Here is a 23,693-nt window from a genome sequence, read left to right on the forward strand (position 1 = left end):
TTATACCATACAGGATATAGCCATACAATACGAAAGCTAAACTGTAAAAGCAAATATTTTTGGTATTCATGAAACAAACAGGAGTTTAACTTCCAAGTGTCTGATTGTGTTAAGCAACTGATAGCATGTTGTCACCTCTTGATATACTATCCATTGAAACATGGATGCTGTTGATATCTGTAGTTGTCTTAATAAGGTAGAACAGTGTGATTTAGATATACGATAATAAAAGTTTTTGTATGGTGTTGAAACATTCATGGATTTGCATAATACAGTAGGTTACCATAATTTTTTAGTGATCAGATATAGTTTTTCTTAAATCTAGATTCTACATTCACAAGAAGTGGCAATTCTTCAAAAATCGTAACATCCCGCATGATCAACCTTCATTACTTGGTTTGGGAAGTTACATTGCGTTTACGGGGGACCCAGATGCTGTGAGTGGGATTGTAATTACAAACAACTTTAAAACCTAATTCATGTGGAGCATAGTGTTCATTTAAATCACATGAAAAAGAAGTTTCACATCATGATGTAAAGATGATTAATAACGCAAGAAGCTAATTAAGCCTATATGTACGTCATATACATTTTTAAATCATGCAAATCAACTTTTCACACTCTACAGATGGTTACTTATGATTTGGAACATAAGCAAAAGTATGGACCAATATTCGGGTATGTTAAATAATTCTATAAACATTATCTACTGTGATAGACATTTGAGACTCTGTTCAAATGATTGTTAAATCAATATCATATTCTGTTACTTTTAATTAGATAATCTAATGATATATGGGTAATGTTGGTAAGTTATTTTTCAGGGTATACTTTTGGCTATCTCCTATTCTTGTCATTTGCGATCCTGAAATTTTAAAGCAAATATTCATCAAAGAGTTTTCCACATTTCCTGACAGACAGGTACAGAACAAGACACTTTGTAATGGATTTTGTTGACACTTTGTAATGGATTTTTGTTGACCACTCAAATCGATATTCATTAAGTGTTTATTCCTAGTTATACTATTTTTGTCAAAGTATTTTATGTATGTTAATATAACTGTTGAAACGTTTGCAGCAAATTTCAGGTACGGTCATGCATCATGATAAATTACCTTATTAAGAAACATAATGTTAACATGTTTCGACAGAATAAGTTTCTAAAAGTTAATGGGAAAGAATTGAATGCTTCTCTGATTAGTACGACAGGTGATCAGTGGAAAAGAATAAGGTGGCCGATTATTGTGTATTTATGCTGACGGTGAAATGTAGCAAGATCACACTGATGTGTGAAATATATAGTACTTATTTATAGTAAGCTGGTTTTGTTTATCTGCTAAATTGCAAAGTTTTGTCAATGCTACCACATACATCTTGTGTGTCAAGTCAAGATTTCATGTAGTGCTTTGATAGGAGCACACTGACCCCAACTTTCTCCAGTGCTAAACTCAAGGCGATGATGGGAATTATTGAACAATGTTCTGATAAGACCGTGGAAAGTCTGAAAATGATTTCTGATACCAGAGGCGGACGTTTTGATGCAAAAGAGTATGGAAAGGAAAACTTTGTCTAAACTTTAAGCCCGTCTTTTGTTATTAAATATTGTCACTTTTTTTTGTAGTTTTCTGGTTTAAAGTTATGTTTTGTGTTATTTATTATTATCTTTGCCTTTGACAGAACATTTGGTCGTTTATCACTTGATGTCATCTGCTCTGCTGCTTTCAGTGCTAACGTCCACTCTCAGGTGATGAGGTTATTTCTGTATGTTTTAAGAGATTACCTTTACCCGAAGTGTTGATTTTATGTAATTTCTAAAACCATTGTTATTTCATTCTATAGTTAACTGCATTTATATGAATAACATTAAGAAATGTGTATGCTATATGCAAATTACATATTGAGATCGGATGGTGAAGGTCTTTTGTAGTGCGTGCATTGATATTAAATACAAACATTTGCTTTTAGGAAGGAGAAGAAACACCCAAAATTGTTCAAATGGCAATGAAAGCGTTTGATATTTCATCCACAAACCCAGTTATATTGCTAATTAGTATGTATTGTTAGCAAACTTGATACTTTAGCATTATATGGTTTAAATAATGTGAAAATTTCACTATAAAATAAAAATATATCTCTCTCGTAAAGTTATACCTTGGAATTTGAACCTAGTTCATTTCTGGAGTTCATTTCCCTTTCATTGCAATTTCAGGCTGGGAATAAAATTGTCTTTTATAATTGCTCAGATTTCAGGATGTGCAAGTCCTGGTGTATCAATATGCCTGTTAAATAAGAACTTGGATGTTGCAATGCACATCTCATTCATGTTATCATCAAAATTTCAAATCTTTTTTTTCAGTTATGTTCCCCTGGTTGGAATCGATTTTCCATAAATTTGACTACAGCATATTTCCCAGGGACATGCTGAATTACTTTAAAAGTCTTACTGAAGTATTAATCCAGAAAAGAAAATCTGGTAGCAGCAATCTGAAACAGGTAAATTCATTCATATATAATTTAATCAATCTCACATTTATTGGGTTCGTTCCAGGGACAAGAAAACTTGGAGAGAGGTACAAGCTAGTATGAAATAAATGACAATTTTTTTCCCTTCCACTGATGTACAGCATTGAAGCGATTTTACGCTTCTATGCCTATAAGCCAGTACATACCAGCATGCAAGTACTAGCTTAAACACACCACCGTCAGCTTAATTTCGTTTTTTTCAGCTTATGTTTTACGAATTTAACTAAATATGGGTTTAGTGGTAATTATTAACATAATTATTTTTGAGTATGTTTTAAGCCTTATCTACTTTGTCACTTTTTCCTGTTCATTGGTGTGTATTAGTAACAACTGGCTTGATTTTTTGTCCCAATCGTGCTTTTCACGAAAAATAGATTGACTAACAAACTATTTATATTATTTTTGTCTATTTGATCAGCTAAAATGTTTTTTCACCTTTACAGTGGTGTAGTTTACAAATTTACATTAATTTTACTACATTGCTTTTATGTTTAAAAATGTTATATGGTAAGCTATCCACTTGTGACAGTAAAATATTTTTATGTTCCAGAGAGTAGATTTAATGCAGCTGATGTTAAACGTTAGAGTATCTGAGGAGGATGTTAAGAATGGAGCAACTAAAGGTAACATTTCTTCATGATTCTGAAGTAAATTTTCTGGTTTGCAATATTTTCTTTGCTCTGAATAAATCTTGTTTTTTCCAGGAATGACTTTGAATGAAATCATTGGAAATTCAATGATCATGATATTGGCTGGATATGAAACTACTGGAAATGCTATGTTGTTTTTGGCATACAATCTCGCCACACATAAAGATGTCCAAGAAAAAGTTCAACAGGAAATAGAAGAAACAATAAAAGAATATGTTAGTACTTAAGTTAAATGTTTGAAACTATGCTGCACATATATAATATATTTAGTTTGTAATATTACTTTTTTAACTTAAACATTGTATGTTTCAAGGGTGAACTTACATACGATGGGATTAACAACACGAAATATCTTACCATGTGCATCAATGAATCTTTAAGGCTTTACACTCCTATTGCAAGGTAAGTAGCATCACCTCCTTGCACTGATGATTTGTTTATTTATGTATCTAGTACCAATAGTATCATACAATCCTTAAATAACAAACTGATCAAAATAACAAACTACACAAAATAATCAGTTTTTGGTATATAAACTAAAACATTGTCCTGTCCACTGTCAGTTGCTATTGGTTATTATTAATAACAGTTGCATTGACAACCTTTGTACTGACAGAAACGCCAGAATTGCTGAAAAAGATATCACAATCAATGGTCTGAATATAGCTAAAGGGACTGAAGTGCAAGTACCATTCTATGGAATGTGTCACGATGATGAATACTGGGATGAACCATTTGAGTTTAAACCTGAAAGGTTGGTTGGTTGTTTCAAAGTAAATAGAAACCCCAAAGCCTAAACTGTGCAAACAATTGCTCCCATTGTTAGCTCCACAATGGGAAAAAATTGTCACGAAAAGCAAGCATGCCTATGTGTTACAAAATGAAAAATACCTCATTTTTAAAGACACCTTACTTTCTGCTAAATAACTACTTGTGATTAAATCCAATTATAGTTGGATACAAAATCTTATTTCTTCTGAAGTCAAAAAATTTTTCCAACCCGACATATGAAAATGATTTTTTTTAAATGTTTTATAACTCATTTAGAGTTATTCAGAAACGATGTTATGCAGCTTTTAAATGAATTACAACGGAATATTTACACTTAAGCTTAAGACGCTAGTTTTCTGTTGCTTCATTTTCTTTGTGATCCGATGAGGTGATATTTAAGGCAAAAGGTTTCACATTACCTTTGCTTGCAACTGTGTTATACGACAGGCAGCAATGTTTGCTTGCTTTAAAGAGACCTAGTAAGCAAACAAAATTAATCTGAAATTGGCAATAAAACCATAAAAATGTTTTCCCCTTCAAATTTAATTATGTTTATGCACATAAATAAGTCAGTTTGGTTTTTTTAAATTCCACCATTGAAATCCACAACTAATCATGATTGCATGTGTCAATATCATACTTTATCTGTATGTAAGCCTCATAATATGCAGAACTTGTTTTCTAGTATATCAAACAATATTCCAAAAACCAGACCACGTTTACACATTACTGTGATAAACAAACACACTTACTTCATAATGTCTGGTGTAGTTGCAAATCTTGCCAACGTTTGTGCAAACTTGAATTACAAGCAGTCATACTATACCACTTGCATGTGATGATAACTTATCGTTTAAGTAGCAGTTTATTTTTGGGCTTAATAGGTCCAATCAATCATTTTAGCCAACTTCTTGCTGCAAAACTTAATTCTGGAGAACAGTAATTGTTGAACAGCATTAAAAAATATCAGACTTTTTTTGCAGATTGTTCCTCCGTTGTTATGCAAAATCTGTGCAATCAAGTTCATTTTTGGTTGTCACATAGCCGCACATCTTCACACAATTTGTTTTTGTTGTTATTTTTTGGTTGTTTGTTTGCTGTAGCCTACTATTTTTAAATTTTATACCATGACAAATTTTCACTTAACTCAACAATTCTGTGCTTACTTTAACTGTGATGCATTCACCATATTTTAATAGAATGGAGGACATGAACAAAATTGATCCAATGGTTTATATGCCATTTGGAGCTGGACCTCGCAACTGCATTGGAATGAGATTTGCATTGATGGAAATAAAAATGGCAATTTGCAAATTGCTTCATGAATTCGATTTAGATGTTTGTGAGGACACACCGGTAAGTTATCTAAATGTTCTCTTGACTCTTAATGATTTAGTATCTATATAAGTTGTTTGACTAGTATCGAAAAATATTTAAATTAATACTAAGGTCTGTGTGATAGCAAGAGAATTTACTTTTGATGATTTATGTTAAATCGCCAGTAAGTGGTACAAAAAAAGTCAGGTTAATTTATGTTCAATGCTGCGTTCAATGCAGCTTATATTTATAATCATAAATAATTTCTTAAACATTTTTCTGCATTGCAAGTGTTTTTAACAGTGCTTAGTAAGCACTGCTTACCCTTACATGTTTTCCATGTTTTATCTTAAATTTTTCAATATTTTACAGCCTGCTCCCTTGAAAGTGGTCTTTCGAGATACTATACAAGCGAAGGATGACATCTTTTTGAAAGTTACTCCAAGATGCAATCAATGAAAGATTTTCCAGCAAAGAAGAATTCATGGATGTCACTTTTTGTATCTTAGCATTTCTGTATTTTTTCGCTTCCTTTTTATCATGGTAAATCTGTAACTTTCCCAGCACATGCAATCACCTGTACATAGATCTGTAGTGGCTTGGGAGCCACATCCAATACCATTATATCGATTGTGGAAACGTATGCGCCATTTAATTATTGAAACATTGTTCATTGATAAAACTGCAGCTAGCATTTAATATTTGGCTGCAGATGTAATTTGGCTGCAGCTGCAACTTGATAAAACTGCAATCGTGATGTAATATTTGGAAACTTGCCCTAAATAACTTTATGTGAAAACGCCGTTTAGTGCGTTACCAGGTGATTTCATAACATCCTAGTTTTAACTGAATGTAATTCCCATTGCCAACGCTTTGCTTTTATCGTTCACACATTCTGAAATGTTCGTGTATATTGTGTTGAATATTTCCGTTCACATCGCACCGCTTTATAAACTCGAACTGATACGCGAGTAGCGCCGCAGACAGAGAGATACTGAATCGTACGAACGTATTACGTTAGTCGTGTTAAAATGTAATTCGTTAGACTTGTTTTAATTGGTGAACGCTAAGTTTGTGATTGTGTAATATTAATCGGAACCTGTACAGTTCCTACAATAAAGGATTGTTTCTGATAAACTGTATCTGTTAATCGTAAGAACTTTCGGCTAGTAACCGTAGTAACACATTAAGGTTAGAGAATTCTAACCGCACGCAACCACGGAGTCAGATCATTAATTCGGCAGGTAAATTAAGTCCGAATAACATAAGTTAAGACAAGCAGTGTCTCCGCAGATCCACACATAAAAACTCTACAAATAATTCTCACATTGATTGGAGTTTTAACAGAAGTGCAACATATTGTACAGTACAAGCTCTTTAAACTAATTAAATTTATTTAAGGGACTGAACAAATTACTTCGAAATACCTAAAGTTTGTGAGATTTCCAAGTAATTTATGTTCTTTAATCGGGTTATTTAATGTTATACACAAGTGTTCATGTGATTCTTTGAAGGTGAAGAAACAATAAATATCGCAAAACCAACGATTTTGCATTGTAACAAAGCATATCGTTATAAGGTTCACGTCACAATAAATGACGTTTCAATTAATTTCGAGATAACTGGCGCTCTTTATTCTTTGGAACCACAAAACCAATTCGGCCTAAACGAAACTTTAAGTTAGGTAGCTTGAGTTACGCGTAGTAGTTTTCATTCATTTTAATAGGGATTTGCTGGGAATGGTGAAACAACGGTGGCCGCAAACGTATTAGCAGTTATTGACAATAATTTCCACATTTTTCATTGCAATGGGCAATTGTGTAATAAATAAATGGACTATAAGTCACTGTTTTGTCGATCTAGATCAGCTTGCATCCCTTGATATCCTTTCGAGCTAAGTTGGGGAAAAATTATGCGTTCAAAGAAATACCGAGACAGGTCAGGTTAGAAATGCTCCAAAACCAATGATTACACATAAGAAGGTCTATGAATCGTTTGTCGCGCGGGTTAACAAGGAACGCGTTTGTGCTGCAGAGAGCTCGTTCAAACAAGAAATGAAATTGTCAGCCAAAAAAATTTTTGCAAAAGCGTCCCTTAGCAATTTTGAACGCTGCGCTACAAAGAAAAAGAAAGGTATATGCAAGAGACGCTTTGTCCTAATAAAAATGCTTATGGCAGGGGTATTACAGCTGGTAGTTCCCCTAATCAATTTTTTTGTTTTACTTTTTGCGAGGGTAATGAATTTAATTTATAGCGATAATATGCTTTTCCTTCCAATACAATAAGTTTTTTCAAGAATTCATCGGTAGAAGCGTCTGTACAACTGCCAAGAATAGTTTTTTAAATTTTTTATTACAGTATAAAATAAAAGATCATCAGATCAAAAATGACGCTATTTGTGTCGTGTGCTTTGTAGGACTACCACTACCTCAACCGATAAAATCGTACGTTGGACGCTACTTTTCACAGTTTCTTCTTTATCTAACTTAAATGTTATGATATATTTACATAACCTAAATCTTCCTTTCAGTTTAAATTTAACTTCAATTAAACCCTGAATAAATAGAATCAACTTTGTTCATAACGATTCTCCTAACCTAACTGGCTATAATCTCTAGTAACGGGCTGCGGCTACTTTCATTGAAACCCCTCTCATTTTATTGATATGGATATCGACCTCGTTTTGTTTGCAGTCGGACTTCAGACCAGTTTAAATTGATAAATATAAGCTTACCTGTAAATAGGCTAAGTTCAAGTGCATAGTTTCAGAAGTTAGAAAAAGCGGAAAATGGAAATAAAACCTTACTCAAGCAAAACGCATTATTTTATCAGAGAAAGAACTTAGGAAGCACGTTTGAGCCCAAAGTGTTTCTTTTCATTTGCATCAGCCAGTTTCATACAGACAAGAATTAACTCAAAGGTCACGTAATTAATGATGTCATATGCCGGATTAATGTCCAAAGAATGACGTGATGCTGTGAAGGTGACTTTTAAAACTTCTTTAAATCGCTCTTGCACAATTCTCATTTTCATGAAACAAGAACGCAAAGTAACCTAATTCATTATAAATCGTCACCAAATTTGGTCATTAAATAGTCTACCTACGCTTTAAAGTTACTTAACCTAACTTTTCGTTCACATAATAAGTTTGCTAACCTAACTCAAACAAATTTGTTTGATGATAAATAAATTTTATCTTAAAGCGCAAATACATCACCAGGACCGTATTAGGTAATAGACGCTATAGAATTTGTTTAGCCTTTTGTTTTATTGTCTTAGGATTTCAATTATTTTTCTGTCACAGGTTTATTATACTGGGATAAAGCTTTTCCCTCTACACTCCTCCCGTATTAGTTTATTGTCAATGCAAGCCTATCATACACTTCTCAATAAAAGTTGTCAATTGTTAAGATTTGTTTTGCATATGGTAATATGGTGGCAATATAGCAATATGACCCTATATAATTTAGGGCAGCCTATAGGTTAAGCCTTAAGGTAAGAAGGCATGGAAAAGTAAGCAAACTGATGCTAGAAGGCAGTCCCAGAAAAGAAATTTATAGGAATAAGCTAAACAAAATGCGTAATTTTTTCTGAAATAAAACTCTGCTCTATCAATGTAGGCCTATGGTACGCAGCCTATGCACGAATTGACAGTAAGAGTCAACTCTATTACATTTGATAGGCAACAAAACCGAGGTCAAGAAAATTCTCGATGAGTTTTGATTAAACAAATCAATTTTTCCTGAACATCGTTTTGTCTTGCTTCTCAAACCCTTTTATTTCTTGTAAAACATCATCTATTGTTTAAGGACCTATCTGATTTAAACACATATTGAATATTCGTGAAATATGATGCTAAATGGCTGGATATGCTTTCGCCTTGTTTTAGTGTTGTTTATATGACGTAATCGTCAGAGGTTTTTCGCTACTTACAAAGTCATATAAAGTGAACTTAACTGCACAATCGCATTTCTTCCTTATTTGGAAAGGTACGACGTGTGATGCCAACTTTTAAACGTAAAATATTGCGTCGTGAAATTATACTAACATAAGGGAGAAAACCAGTATTACTGTAATGTGGTTGTAGCACATTTTGATAGTTATGTCAACATCACAATGTTGGTAAAAAACAACAGTTCAAAACGGCGCTGTACTATACTAGGGACAAAAGCAAATAGGCTATGCAATCGCCGAAACGTTATAAATAGAATTAGGCAGAGGTGATCTTTCAGTAGGGAAAGTCGCGAAATACTGATGACAACCATAGCAAAGTGTAATTACGCTTATTTCGTATGGCCAGTGCGGATGATGAAATTTGTTGAAATTATGACCGATTACAAGGCTGCAAGGTTAGGTTGGGTTATTGGGATAAAAAAATGATTTGGACTATTTAAGGTTTTATTAAACATAGCCGAAGTTAATCCACACAACCTGCTTTTAAGAATAGGGTGGTGTAGGCTATGCCGGTAAGGTAATTTTGATTTCTTAGACGTTTAGGGTTTAGTTTAAGTTAGCTTTTTGAATAGTCAGTATAGACATATAGGCTACCGGTAGCCCTAGGATATACGTCTAACGTACATTTAGAATATTGCTTGCCCGTTTAACAGAATTTATTCTGATTTAGATTTACAGTGATAACCTAGTGCTGCCATTGGTGCGTTAATTCTACTATATTTCAAGCTTGCGTAACTTAGCCTATGATACGTACAAACTACTGACAAGTTGTACTGTTTTTATTATACAGTATAGCCTAGCTAAAAGCTATTATACAAATGTGCTAACTTTTCCAGATGTGTTAGGCCAATGTGGCCTTATGGAGGTAGAAATGCTTTTATATCGCATATTCTGCTGTATACATGAACAATACCGATTGCACCATATCATAAAAATGTTAACTAAGCCTAGATGTAAAACAAGTGTTTTTTGTTAGTTATTCAGAAAAATACCTTAAACTTTTTTCATTGAAAAAGCTGTTGCTTGTGTAAGAGAACGATATCATGCTGACACCTCTTGATGTACTGTCAGTTGAAACGTGGATCCTGGTGATATCTGCTATTGTCTTGTTAAGGTAGCTCAAATGTATACACTGTACAATGTATACACAAAGTAAACACCCCTATGCACTGAGTTGAAACATTAACGGGTTTGAGTAGTTCTATTGACATACAGCCTACTTTTATAGGCATTGTTCATTATTGGAGACTCTTTTACTTTTGCACTCCGACATGAAAACCTTAATGAGAAGGTGTTATGAAGTAACAGAAAATAAATTATAACGTAATAATTCCTCAACATTCGATACTGACATAGGAGTGCAAAAGCAAAGGAGACTCGTTGATTAATTATTAATCTATACGCAAGAAATATTTCTAAATTTAGGTTCTACATTCACAAGAAGTGGCAGTTCTTCAAAAGTCGTAACGTTCCATATGATCCACCTTCATTACTGGGTTTGGGAAATTTAGTTTCATTTTTGAAGGACCCAGATGCTGTAAGTATTATATTACTATAATTACAAGCAATTTCAAAGTTTGATTTATATAGATCCTAGTGGTCGTTTAAAACAGCTGTAATACTAATAATTTTACTAAAACTTACTTGTAAACTATTGATAGTGCAAAAAGGTATGTGATACTCAAACATTGTTTTAACTTCCTGCACTTAACAGATTTTTACCCACGATTTGGAATGCAAGAAAAAGTATGGACCAATATTCGGGTATTAATGATTTTCTTGATTCTGCTTTAATTTAAATACTACATACCATGAGGAACATGGGTTTACCATTTCTTTTAAATTATTGTTGTCGATTATAAATAGTTTAATACTCCTTATAACATTTATTTGATGTATATGCCAATAACACTCGCATTTTTTTAGGCTATACTTTTGGCTATCTCCTGTACTTATCATTGGCGACCCTGAAATTTTAAAGCAAATATTCATCAAAGAGTTTTCCACATTTCCAGACAGACAGGTACAGAACAGGACGCTTTGTAATGGGTTTTTGTTGACCACTCAATCCATCGATATGTATATATATATAATCAGTATATTATTTGTACATAACTAGATTACTGTAACCTGAAAACTCATTATTAATGAATCTGATAGCTAAACCATTTACTCATTAAATACTTTTAAATCAGTAACAAAGCTTGTTGGGATATGATGCTAGATAAACCAGGAATTTTCCCATATAGGTAGGCTAAGTTTATCCCAGTACAAGTTTAAGTGGATGACCAGACTGGGACAGGCAAGCAAATTTTAAGTAGTGGTGGCTCCTAGCTCACGTATTGTATGGGCTTAGGTGTAGCTAGCTCCCTATTTTTATAAACTGTGTTACCAATATCGATACACGCCCAATTGCCCATTTCATGAGCTAACCGTGTAACATACATTACAGTATCCTGAACTCACTCATGTAAAGGTTATTTCATACCATAACACAACTCATTCTTATGCATTAATCGTTAACTGATGAAGTGACTCAACTCATCCATATTTATACTGTATACTTATACATAAATACATTACTGTAACCTGAGAATTTTCCTTATTAATAATTCTGATAAAGAACATTTGCAGACCTTTATGTTTTTGCAACAGGATAAATTACTCTGTTGACAAATACTATGTTTATATGTAAACAATGGACATGTTTTGACAGAAACAATTTCTCAAAGTCAATGGAAAGGAAATGAATACTTCCTTGCTTAGTACGACTGGTGATCAGTGGAAAAGAATAAGGTGGCTAGTTTTTATTTGATTTTGTTGTGCTTGTGATTTGTAAAGTACTCATGCTAATGTTTGAAAATTGTGCTGTTAAAATGCAAATTGGTTTAGTTTATCTGCTGTGCTTCCTTAATTTTTTCAATATTGTCAACATTAGCAGTCAATTTAACTTGAAACTACCTTGATAGGAGCACGCTAACCCCAACTTTCTCCAGTGCTAAACTCAAGTCAATGATGGGAATCATTGAACAATGTTCTGATAAGACCGTGGAAAGTCTGAAAATGATTTCTGATACCAAAGGCGGACGATTTGATGCAAAAGAGTATGGAAAAGAAAACTTTGTCTAAACTCTAGCCCATTTGCATCGTTAGATATTGTCACTTCTATTTGTAGTTTTCCGGTTTAAAGTTATGTTTTGTCTTTGCCTTTGACAGAACATTTGGTCGTTTGTCACTTGATGTCATCTGCTCTGCTGCTTTCAGTGCTAACGTCCACTCTCAGGTGATGAGATTGCTGTAATTTTTTTGTTTAAGAAATGGCAATTTTGTTTATTTTTTATTACAAAGTGCTAAGCATGTTGATTTTACTTGAAAGCAGAAATATATTACTATTTAGGTGCCTTTTTGTGTTCAACTGCCTGTGTTAATAAAATAATTGTAATTGCCTTGTGCTTCTTGCTAGATATCAGACAATATGCATACATAGCAGCAAATAATAATGCCAATATATGTTGTAAGTCTACGTCTAGTGTGTTCACTGGCAGTATATTGATAACAGACTTTTGCTTTCAGGAAGGGAACGAAACACCCAAAATTATCCAGATGGCAAAGAAAGCATTTGGTATCTCTTTTTCCAGCCCAGTCATGCTGCTAATTTGTGAGTGTGCAACCACACTTAATATTTTGGTGTATATGCTGTTGTATGTATTGCTGTTTTACTTTATAACCGCACTTTATTGTTTATTAACACTTTCTTTTGTTTTTTAGTTATGTTTCCATGGCTTGAAACAGTTTTGAGTAAATTTGACTGGAGCGTATTTCCCAGAGACATGTTAACTTACTTTAGAGGTCTGACTGAGGCATTGATTGAAAATCGAAAGTCTAATGACTTAAAACAGGTGAAATAAATCATTTTTTAAATTACGCCGATTTTCCTCAACTTGTTACTTAAAGTGAGGGCTGAGGCGCAAGTCCAAAAACGAGTGACTTAAAACTACACTGATTTCAGGCCGACTAGTTTTTGGACTTGACCCTCATTTTATGGACAAAAAAGTACTTTAAAAGACACAAGAAATAACACTGATAAGAAAAACATATAAGAAAGTATATTAGTAAACAATCAACTTATCACAGAAAAAAAATTTTGTGTTCCAGAGAGTAGATTTAATGCAGCTGATGTTAAACGTTAAAGTATCTGAGGAGGATGTTAAGAATGGAGCAACTAAAGGTAACATTTCTTCATGATTCTGAAGTAAATATTCTGGTTTGCAATATTTTCTTTGCTCTGAAGAATTCTTGTTTGTTCCAGGAATGACTTTGAATGAAATCATTGGAAATTCAATGATCATGATATTGGCTGGATATGAAACTACTGGAAATGCTATGTTGTTTTTGGCATACAATCTCGCCACACATAAAGATGTCCAAGAAAAACTTCAACAGGAAATAGAAGAAACAATAAAAGAATATGTTAGTACTTAAGTTGAATGTTTGAAACTATGCTGCACCTATATAATATATTTAGTTTGTAATATTACTTTTGTAACTTAAACATTATATGTTTCAAGGGTGGACTTACATACGATGGGATTAACAACATGAAATATCTTACCATGTGCATCAATGAATCTTTAAGGCTTTACTCTCCTGTCGCAAGGTAAGTAGCATCACCTCCTTGCACTGATGATTTGTTTATTTGTGTACACAACACGAATATTGTTTTACAAACGTTTGATACATAAGTTATCACAACACTATCAGTTTAAACAAACTTTTGATTGAACAAGAGTTGTGTTCTCAAATAATGTTTGTCATTGGTTATTATTAATAGCAGTTGCTTTGACAACCCTTGTAATGACAGGAACGCCAGAATTGCTGAAAAGGATTTCACAATCAACGGTCTGAATATACCTAAAGGAACTTTGATTCATGTACCAGTCTATGGAATGTGTCACGATGATGAATACTGGGATGAACCATTTGAGTTTAAACCTGAAAGGTTGGTTGATTGTCACGACTAATACATTTGCATATGCTTAATGTAGATGCATTTACCATATTTTAATAGAATGGAGGACATGAACAAAATTGATCCAATGCTCTATATGCCATTTGGAGCTGGACCTCGCAACTGCATTGGAATGAGATTTGCATTGATGGAAATAAAAATGGGATTTTGCAAATTACTTCAAAAGTTCGATTTAGATGTTTGTGAAGACACACCGGTAAGTTATCTAAATGTTTTAGGGCCATACCAATTATAGAAGTTGTAAGCAAGTATGGAAAAATTGTTTAATACCCGAAGTGTGTTTTGAAAATAAAATTTAGTTTTTGAACTAAAATTATTTATCAGTGGTATAAAAATCAAGTCGATAAATGTTTGTTGCTTATAATTAATTTTTAAATGCTTCTTTTGCATTGCGAGTGGTTACAGGATCACTTGCTTTTCATTGGTGTGACTTTTTGATGATTTTCATGTTTTATTGTAAATGTTCAATATTTTTCAGTCTGCACCTTTGAAAATGCTTTTTCGAAACAGTATACAGGCAAAAGATGACATTTTCTTGAAAGTTGTTCCAAGATGCAGTAGATGAAAGATTTTCACTAAATTAGCAATGAATAATATTAGCACTTTTTAACTTGTTATTTTGTATCTGATCGTTGTTTTTTTGTACTTTATTGTGTAATTCCGTAAATTCTACTTTGATTGCAATTATCTGTTCAAGTTTATATTGTGTACACTGTAGATCCAACTAGATAAATATTGCTGTCATACATTTTGTAAAGCAGTGTAGTATAATCCCGTAGCAACGTTTATAATTTTTTATTCGCTTAATTTTGAATATAATCGATGGTAAATGGACATGATTTAATTCTCACACAATATCAGCATTGTTGGTTGAAAAGTTAAAAATTAATGACGTTTTTTAATAAAGGTCAATATCGTTACGCTTTCTGTTTCATGGGTAGAAATTATGATGGTTTAATACACCATTCATATGATGAAATATTCATTGAAATGTTTGACCGTTTTCATCAAGTGTATGTCAGATTGCAGCTTTCTGTTCTACTCAGCAGTTTATGTCTCACTGTTTCAGCATTTTTTCTGACGTTGCAATTCTAATCATTGGTACTTCCACTCATAGCGCACTATTAAAAATTGACTTTTATAACGCCGTGTTGTTATTTGTTTGATTTCAGTTGATCAGCTCAGCAATATTTTATGAACGGGCTATTTAAAGCTTGAGATATCTTGGAAAAAGTTTGAAATGTTTAACGAACGGCTGCCACTGTTTCGCCTGAAAAAAACTTTCGTTTCAAACTTTTTTCACGATTTCTTGTTAACCTTGTGACGATGACGTCACGATTCATGAGTTGTTACTTTTCTCTCTCACTTGTAAAGACAGCGCGGTGACGTCAGATAAAGTAACTCGCTTGAGCTGGTGTCGATATATACTTTTGTGTTGTTCGTAATCTACCCCTTTATTATGCTATTGATTTCATTGGTTACTACTACGCAATGTAACATGCAGTAAGCTGTGCCCGAAGGTGAAAGCCTTCGTGTCTGATAATAAATAAAATGGGAACTTTATAACTTAGTAATTTATATAACTTAGACATAATTAAGCAACTAACAGCATAGTGACGCCGTTTGAGAAATGAGAACTCATATCATCGAAGCAGAAGTTAAACAAATTATTATCAATCGTCCTCGCTCACATTCTAACAATTACCGCCAGCATACGCGGTCATTATGACTGATATATTTGTTGCGTAGTACTTTACACAAGTAATACACAAACGAACAAAAGTAATTTGTCATAACGACTCATAACCTAACGTAAATGTTATGACAAACCAACCTAAAGTTGTCTTCTTATTTCACTTCAATTAAACGTTAAGTACAGTAGATGAAATCAAATTTTTCCAAAACCTCTCGAATTTAATTATTTGCAAAACAATTATGGGGTAAAACTTCGTCAGAGGTGCCCTTTAAGATATTTTTCTAGGGGCAAGCTTGCTTCTTTTATTATTGAGAAAAATAGGGACTTCGAATGTTAGTTGAAATAGCTAGGCCTATTGTTATTTAGCAAGACTGCTTGACACTCTATAGTCCAACAAATATGAAATAAGTTACAAGGAATGTGACTCATCGAACACGCTTCCAAATACCATGCACATTTTGCACAAGGAGGCCATCGGATGTTTTTATTATTCTGACGAATACAAGTCTGATGTCATTGGAAGGGCGGTAAATGGTACTTACGTGAGAATTTTCCAGTCTCACTTCAAACCGCTTTGATTTTGTACTATAATTTAGGGATGGGCCGATACGAACCCAAACCCGAATAGATTCGCCGAATATCGTCTTTGTAGAAGATTCGGGACAACAGGAATGCCTACAATGCCGAACCTGAATACAATTTTACTTATAAATTTGATGACTTTGTTAAAAAATGATGATCTAGTTTCCTGACGAAGCTAAAGTAAAGTCAGCTATAGCCTACTTACAATGAAGGTCGTTTTCCTAACGATTTTGCTTTTTCAATGGATTTTTAAACACTGTTTTTTTTTAAAGAAAGCAACTTGTTTATCGATTACGTCATGTTACAAGCAAGACTTGACAACTTTCGGATGAAATTTTATTGTTTGGTTCTAATACGAATATATTCGGGATTCGTTCGTGTCGACCTTCATAATATTCGGGTTCGTACGAACCCGATATACTTCCTCGTCGCACATCCCTACTATAAATACACGAACTTGACGTAAAGACTGGATAAAAAATAATCTCAGCAAACAACAAAAACTAAGAAAATCCGTACACCTGTTTCATGCAAATAACTGATGCTGATATACATTAAAGTTCGTTAATTCTCGAAATTAAAGTTGGCCATATGCCAGAAAATGACATTTCGGAAACAGTTGTTAAAATTGGAATGGACATAACATGTAACCGGCAACATTTGATTTTTGTCGTAACGTCAATGTAGCTGATCAGGAGGACGCGTGGGATGTGGAACCTCTTGATCATTCACAGGAAGGAACATCATCTTGTAAAATCGCATTTAGCATGGAACAACTTAAAATGTCATCAACTTACTACACAAAGACTATGCTTACAACAATAACAACAACTTATTACTTGCTATGACAACTCACAACGTAAAATGAACTTTGCACCACATTTTTTAAAGAGTGCAATAACAAAGAAATCGAGTTGTTGCTTATCAATAAGTGTAAAAACAATTTTGTTTCTATATTTAGGAGAAATTCTGCAAATTTGTTTATATGACGTAATCGACAGAGTTTTTTTCCTACTTCGTAAACCATGTAAAGTAAATCTAACTAACCACCCAAGACCAATCGCATTTCTCCCTATTTGGGAAAATACGACTTGTGACAAGGACGTTTAAACGTAAAATATTGCGTCGTGAAATTTTGTTAACATAAAGCATAAGAGCAGTCTTATTGTAATGTGACTGTAGCACATTTTGATAGTGATGTTAACATCACAAAGTTGGTAAACAACAGTTCAAAATGGCGTTTTACTGGAAGTGGGAAATAGGCCTACACAAATAGACTATGCAATCACCAAAACGTTATAAATAGAGTTAGACAGAGGTCTTCTTTCAGGTATTGAAAACGTAACACAATGCCTCGCTAAGCAGACTTGAGAAGACAGGGAATCCTTCGGGATGCTATTTATAGCACACCTGAAAACAAAATACAGGAAGCATGATACATTATATTCAATCAGTATGATATAATATAATCCCATCATCACAAACACAACCCGCTTTTAAGGATAAGGTGGTGTTTCCTGGTATGGTAAATTTGATTTCTTAGACGTTTAGAGTTTAATTTAAAATAGCTTTCGGATTAGTGAGTATAGGCTTATTGGAGAGCCTTTTAAGCTAAAGGTTCAGACAAAGGTATGTAAGTAGATTTTCGTTATTAGGGCTAGCCCGTTTCACAGAATTTATTTTGCTTTAGATTTACAATTTTAGTCTAGTGGTGCCACTTTTGCGTTAATTCTACCATATTTCGAGCTTTCATAACTTAGCCTATGATACGTACAAACTACTGACAAGTTGTACTGTTTTTATTATACAGTATACCTAAAAGCTATTATACACTTGTGCTAACTTTTCTATACATGCTAGGCTAATGTAACCTTATGGAGGTAGAACTGCTTTTATATCGCAGAATCTGCTGTATACATAAACAATACCGGTTGCACCATATCATAAAAATGTATAACTATAATATAGGCCTCGTTGTTCAACAAGGGTTTCTTGTTGGTTTTTCAGAATAAGACCTTAAACTTTTTTCATTGAAAAAGCTGTTGCGTGTGTAAGAGAACGATATCATGCTGACACCTCTTGATGTACTGTCAGTTGAAACGTGGATCCTGATGATATCTGCTATTGTCTTGTTCAGGTAGCTCAAATCTATTATCATTAATGTGAATCATTAATGGGTTTGAGTAGTTCTATTGACATACAGCCTACTTTTATAGGCATTGTTCATTATTGGAGACTCTTTTACTTTTGCACTCCGACATGAAAACCTTAATGAGAAGATGTTATGAAGTAATAGAAGTAAAATGTAACGTAATAATTCCTCAACATTCGATACTGACATGGAAGTGCAAAAGCAAAGAAGACTCGTTGATTATTTTCTATTCGCAAGAAATATTTCTAAATTTAGATTCTACATTCACAAGAAGTGGCAGTTCTTCAAAAGTCGTAGTATTCCATATGAACCACCTACATTACTTGGTTTGGGAAGTTTAGTTTCATTTATAAAGAACCCAGATGGTGTAAGTATTTTATTAATATAAGTGCAAGCAATTTCAAAGTTTGATTTATATGGATCCTTGTGGTCGTTTAAAACACTTATAATACTAATAATTTTAATAAAACATACTTGTAAACTATTGATACTGCAAAAGGTATGTGTTAGACGTAAACATTGTTTTAATTTCCTGCACTTAAAGATTTTTACTCGAGATTTGGAATTCAAGAAAAAGTATGGACCAATATTCGGGTATTAATGATTTCCTTGATTCTGCTTTAATTGAAATATATACTACATACCATGAGCAACATGGGTTTACCATTTCTTTTAATTTATTATTGTCCATTGTAAATAGTTTAATACTTTTTATGACATTTATTTGATGTATACGCCAAAAACACTCGAAACGTTTTCAGGATATACTCTTGGCTATCTCCTGTGCTTATCATTGGCGACTCTGAAGTTTTAAAGCAAATCTTCATCAAAGAGTTTTCCACATTTCCTGACAGACAGGTACAAAACAGGACACTTCGTAATGGATTTGATTGACCACTCAACACATCGATATGTATATATATAAACAGTATATTGTTTATATATAATTAGATTGCTGTTTACTGAAAACTCATTATTAATAAATCTGAAAGCTGAACCATTAACTCATTAAATACTTTTAAATCAGTAACAATGTTAGGATATGATGCCAGATAAACCAGGAATTTCCCATATAGGTAGGCTAAGTTTGTCCCAGTACAAGTTGTTTAAGTGGATGACCAGACTGAGACAGGCAAGCAAATATTAAGTAGTGGTGCCTCCTAGCTCACGTACTGTATGGGCTTAGCTGTAGCTGGCTCAGTGTAACACACATTACAGTATTCTGAACTCACTTGTGTAAAGTTTATTTCATTCCATAACACAACTCATTCTTATGCATTAATCTTTAACTAATGAAGTGACTCAACTCATCGATATCTATACTATATAGTATATACTTATACATAAATACGTTACTGTAACCTGAGAATTGTCCTTATTAATAATTCTGTTAAAGAACATTTGCAGACCTTTATGTTTTCACAACGTGATAAATTACTCTGTTGACAACCGGTATATTTATATGTAAACAATGGGCATGTATTGACAGAACCAGTTTCTCAAAGTCAATGGAAAGGAAATGAATACTTCCCTGCTTAGTACGACTGGTGATCAGTGGAAAAGAATAAGGTGGCTAGTTTTTATTTGATTTTGTTGTTCTTGTGATTTGTAAAGTACTCATGGTAATGTTTGAAAATTGTGCTGTTAAAATGCAAATTGGTTTAGTTTATCTGCTGTGCTACATGAGTTTTAATATTATCAACATTAGCCCTCAATTGAACTTGAAACTACCTTGATAGGAGCACACTGACCCCAACTTTCTCCAGTTCTAAACTCAAGGCAATGATGGGAATCATTGAACAATGTTCTGATAAGACCGTGGAAAGTCTGAAAATGATTTCTGATACCAAAGGCGGACGTTTTGATGCAAAAGAGTATGAAAAGGAAAACTTTGTCTAAACTCTAAACTTTAGCCCATTTGCATCGTTAGATATTGTCACTTTTATTTGTAGTTTTCTGGTTAAAAGTTATGTTTTGTGTCATTTATTATTATCTTTGCCATTGACAGAACGTTTGGTCGTTTGTCACTTGATGTCATCTGCTCTGCTGCTTTCAGTGCTAACGTCCACTCTCAGGTGATGAGATTGCTGTAATTTTTTTGTTTAAGAAATGGCAATTTTGTTGATTTTTATTACAAAGTGCTAAGCATGTTGATTTTAGTTGAAAGCAGAAATATATTATTATTTAGGTGCCTTTTTGTCTGTAACTGACTGTGTTTATAATCTTAATTGCCTTGTGCTTCTTGCTAGATATCAGACAATATGCATACATTGCAGCAAATAATAATGCCATTGCATGTTGTAAGTCTACTTCTAGTGTGTTCACTGGCAGTTTATTGATAACAGACTTTTGCTTTCAGGAAGGGAACGAAACACCCAAAATTATCCAGATGGCAAAGAAAGCATTTAGTATCTCTTTTGCCAGCCCAGTCATGCTGCTACTTTGTGAGTGTGCAACCACACTTAATATTTTGGTGTAAATGCTGTTATATGTATTACTATACTACTTTATAACCGCACTTCATTGTTTATTAACACTTTCTTTTGTTTTTTAGTTATGTTTCCATGGCTTGAAACAGTTTTGAGTAAATTTGACTGGAGTGTATTTCCCAGAGACATGTTAACTTACTTTAGTGGTCTGACTGAGTCATTGATTGAAAAACGAAAGTCTAGTGAGTTAAAACAGGTGAAATAAATCATTTTTTAAATTGTTCAGCTTTTCCTCAACTTGTTACTTAAAGTGAGGGGCAAGTCCAAAAACGAGTGACTTAAAACTACACTGATTTCAGGCCGACTAGTTTTTGGACTTGACCCTTATTTTATGGACAAAAAAGTACTTTAAAGACACAAGAAGCAGTACTGATAAGAAAATATATTAGTAAACAATCAACTTATGACAGAAATATTTTTATGTTCCAGAGAATAGATTTAATGCAGCTGATGTTAAACGTTAACGTATCTGAGGAGGATGTTAAGAATGGAGCAACTAAAGGTAACATTTCTTCATGATTCTGAAGTAAATATTCTGGTTTGCAATATTTTCTTTGCTCTGAAGAATTCTTGTTTGTTCCAGGAATGACTTTGAATGAAATCATTGGAAATTCAATGATCATGATACTGGCTGGATATGAAACTACTGGAAATGCTATGTTGTTTTTGGCATACAATCTCGCCACACATAAAGATGTCCAAGAAAAAGTTCAACAGGAAATAGAAGAAACAATAAAAGAATATGTTAGTATTTTAGTTAAATGTTTAGAAATATGCTGCACATATATAATATATTTAGTTTGTAATATTACTTTTTTAACTTAAACATTGTATGTTTCAAGGGTGCACTTACATACGATGGGATTAACAATATGAAATATCTTACCATGTGCATCAATGAATCTTTAAGGCTTTACACTCCTGTCGCAAGGTGAGTAGCATCACTTCCTTGCGCTGATGATTTGTTTATTTGTGTACACAACACGAATATTATTGTACAAACGTTTGATACCAAAGTAATCACAACACTATCAGTTTAAACAAACTTTTGATTGAACAAGACTTACAAAGCTTTGTGTTCTCAAATGACGTTTGTCATTGGTTATTATTAATAGCAGTTGCATTGACAACGCTTATACTGACAGGAACGCCAGAATTGCTGATAAGGATATCACAATCAACGGTTTGAATATACCTAAAGGAACTTTGATTCATGTACCAGTCTATGGAATGTGTCACGATGTTGAATACTGGGATGAACCATTTGAGTTTAAACCTGAAAGGTTGATTGGTTGTTACCGCTACTACTTGCAAAATTGTTGTCACGACTAATACATTTGCATATGCTTAATATGGATGCATTCACCATATTTTAATAGAATGGAGGACATGAACAAAATTGATCCAATGCTCTATATGCCATTTGGAGCTGGACCTCGCAACTGCATTGGAATGAGATTTGCATTGATGGAAATAAAAATGGGATTTTGCAAATTACTTCAAAAGTTCGATTTAGATGTATGTGAAGACACACCGGTAAGTTATCTAAATATTCTAGGACCATAACAATTATAGAAGTTGTAAGCAAGTATGGAAAAATTGTTTAAAACCCAAGGTGTGTTTTGAAAATTAAAGTTGGATTTTGAACTAAAATTATCATTGGTATAAAACTCATGACGATAAATGTTCGTTGTTTGTAATTAATTTTTAAATGCTTCTTTTGCATTGCGAGTGGTTAAACTAAAGGATCACCTGCTTTTCATTGGTGTGACTTTTTGATGATTTTCATGTTTTATCAAAATTGTTCAATATTTTTCAGTCTGCACCCTTGAAAATGCTCTTTCGAAACAGTATACAGGCAAAAGATGACATATTCTTGAAAGTTGTTCCAAGATGCAATAAATGAAAGATTTTCACCAAATTAGTACTTTTTAACTTGATTGTTTTGTATCTGATCGTTGTTTATTTGTGTTCCTTATTGTGTAATTCCGTAAATTCTACTCTGATTGCAATTATCTGTACAAGTGTATGTTGTGTACACTGTAAATCCAACTAAATAAATATTGTTGTCATGCATTTTTTAAAGTAATTCAGTATAATCCGTAGCAACGTTTATAATTTTTTATTCGCTTGATTTTAAATGCAATCGATGGTAAATGGACATGATTTAATTCTCACACAATATCAGCATTGTTGGTTGAAAAGTTAAAAATTGCTGACGTTTTTTAATAAAGGTCAATATCATTACGCTTTCTGGTTTATGGGTAGAAATTATGATGGTTTAATACTGGGTTGTCCAAACTTTTTTCACTGAGGGCCATCTGCTAAAATGTGAACCAGTGTTCGGGCCACTCACTATGTGTGAAGATCGTTGCTTGCCTGCAACGCACTAACACCGTGTTATCAATAAAAACAGTAAAAATAAGTCGCAGTTGCAAGTATGGATATTTATTTTAATATAAAAATAGTTGAATACGAGTGTAAACTGGTGCTGGTTTGACTCTTGCCACTTTTTGGTGATAGTTACTGA

General features: G+C 33.3%; 2 protein-coding genes across 5 annotated transcripts; both read left to right on the plus strand.

Annotated features, from left to right (window-relative positions):
* The first annotated feature begins 37 nt into the window (after positions 1 to 37).
* On the plus strand, positions 38 to 6,398 carry LOC143453518 (cytochrome P450 3A25-like). Its single transcript, XM_076954873.1, has 15 exons — positions 38 to 196; positions 326 to 437; positions 629 to 678; positions 825 to 921; positions 1,152 to 1,231; positions 1,414 to 1,548; positions 1,678 to 1,744; positions 1,966 to 2,050; positions 2,357 to 2,493; positions 3,074 to 3,146; positions 3,228 to 3,388; positions 3,487 to 3,575; positions 3,790 to 3,927; positions 5,144 to 5,300; positions 5,634 to 6,398. Exons 1-15 carry the CDS (start codon positions 126 to 128, stop codon positions 5,718 to 5,720), a joined length of 1,539 nt encoding a protein of 512 aa, XP_076810988.1. The 5' UTR covers positions 38 to 125; the 3' UTR covers positions 5,721 to 6,398.
* A 3,772-nt stretch (positions 6,399 to 10,170) lies between these two features.
* On the plus strand, positions 10,171 to 23,410 carry LOC143453519 (cytochrome P450 3A14-like). 4 transcript variants are annotated; one of them, XM_076954876.1, is made up of 15 exons: positions 10,171 to 10,329; positions 10,641 to 10,752; positions 10,930 to 10,979; positions 11,142 to 11,238; positions 11,932 to 12,011; positions 12,185 to 12,319; positions 12,432 to 12,498; positions 12,789 to 12,873; positions 12,984 to 13,114; positions 13,371 to 13,443; positions 13,525 to 13,685; positions 13,784 to 13,872; positions 14,077 to 14,214; positions 14,284 to 14,440; positions 14,723 to 15,388. In XM_076954876.1, exons 1-15 carry the CDS (start codon positions 10,259 to 10,261, stop codon positions 14,807 to 14,809), a joined length of 1,533 nt encoding a protein of 510 aa, XP_076810991.1. In that variant the 5' UTR covers positions 10,171 to 10,258; the 3' UTR covers positions 14,810 to 15,388. The 4 variants fall into 4 exon arrangements, with proteins under 4 accessions (XP_076810991.1, XP_076810990.1, XP_076810989.1 ...); XM_076954875.1 differs by lacking the exons at positions 10,641 to 10,752; positions 10,930 to 10,979; positions 11,142 to 11,238; ... (9 more) ...; positions 14,284 to 14,440; positions 14,723 to 15,388 and adding exons at positions 18,930 to 19,041; positions 19,219 to 19,268; positions 19,436 to 19,532; ... (9 more) ...; positions 22,543 to 22,699; positions 22,983 to 23,410 and having other exon boundaries at positions 10,179 to 10,329; XM_076954874.1 differs by lacking the exons at positions 10,171 to 10,329; positions 10,641 to 10,752; positions 10,930 to 10,979; ... (10 more) ...; positions 14,284 to 14,440; positions 14,723 to 15,388 and adding exons at positions 18,497 to 18,659; positions 18,930 to 19,041; positions 19,219 to 19,268; ... (10 more) ...; positions 22,543 to 22,699; positions 22,983 to 23,410.
* Positions 23,411 to 23,693: the final 283 nt, after the last annotated feature.

Source organism: Clavelina lepadiformis, chromosome 4, assembly GCF_947623445.1.
Source record: "Clavelina lepadiformis chromosome 4, kaClaLepa1.1, whole genome shotgun sequence".
In the NCBI taxonomy this organism is placed as follows: Eukaryota; Metazoa; Chordata; class Ascidiacea; order Aplousobranchia; family Clavelinidae; genus Clavelina; species Clavelina lepadiformis.

Coding starts and splice junctions, on each gene's coding strand:
- LOC143453518 (XM_076954873.1), top strand. CDS start 126: ATGTTGTCACCTCTTGATATACTATCCATTGAAACATGGATGCTGTTG. Junction 1,232..1,413: donor GATCAGTGGAAAAGAATAAG/GTGGCCGATTAT, acceptor GTGCTTTGATAG/GAGCACACTGACCCCAACTT. Junction 3,928..5,143: donor TTTGAGTTTAAACCTGAAAG/GTTGGTTGGTTG, acceptor ATATTTTAATAG/AATGGAGGACATGAACAAAA.
- LOC143453519 (XM_076954876.1), top strand. CDS start 10,259: ATGCTGACACCTCTTGATGTACTGTCAGTTGAAACGTGGATCCTGGTG. Junction 11,239..11,931: donor CCACATTTCCAGACAGACAG/GTACAGAACAGG, acceptor ATGTTTTGACAG/AAACAATTTCTCAAAGTCAA. Junction 12,499..12,788: donor GTGCTAACGTCCACTCTCAG/GTGATGAGATTG, acceptor TTTTGCTTTCAG/GAAGGGAACGAAACACCCAA.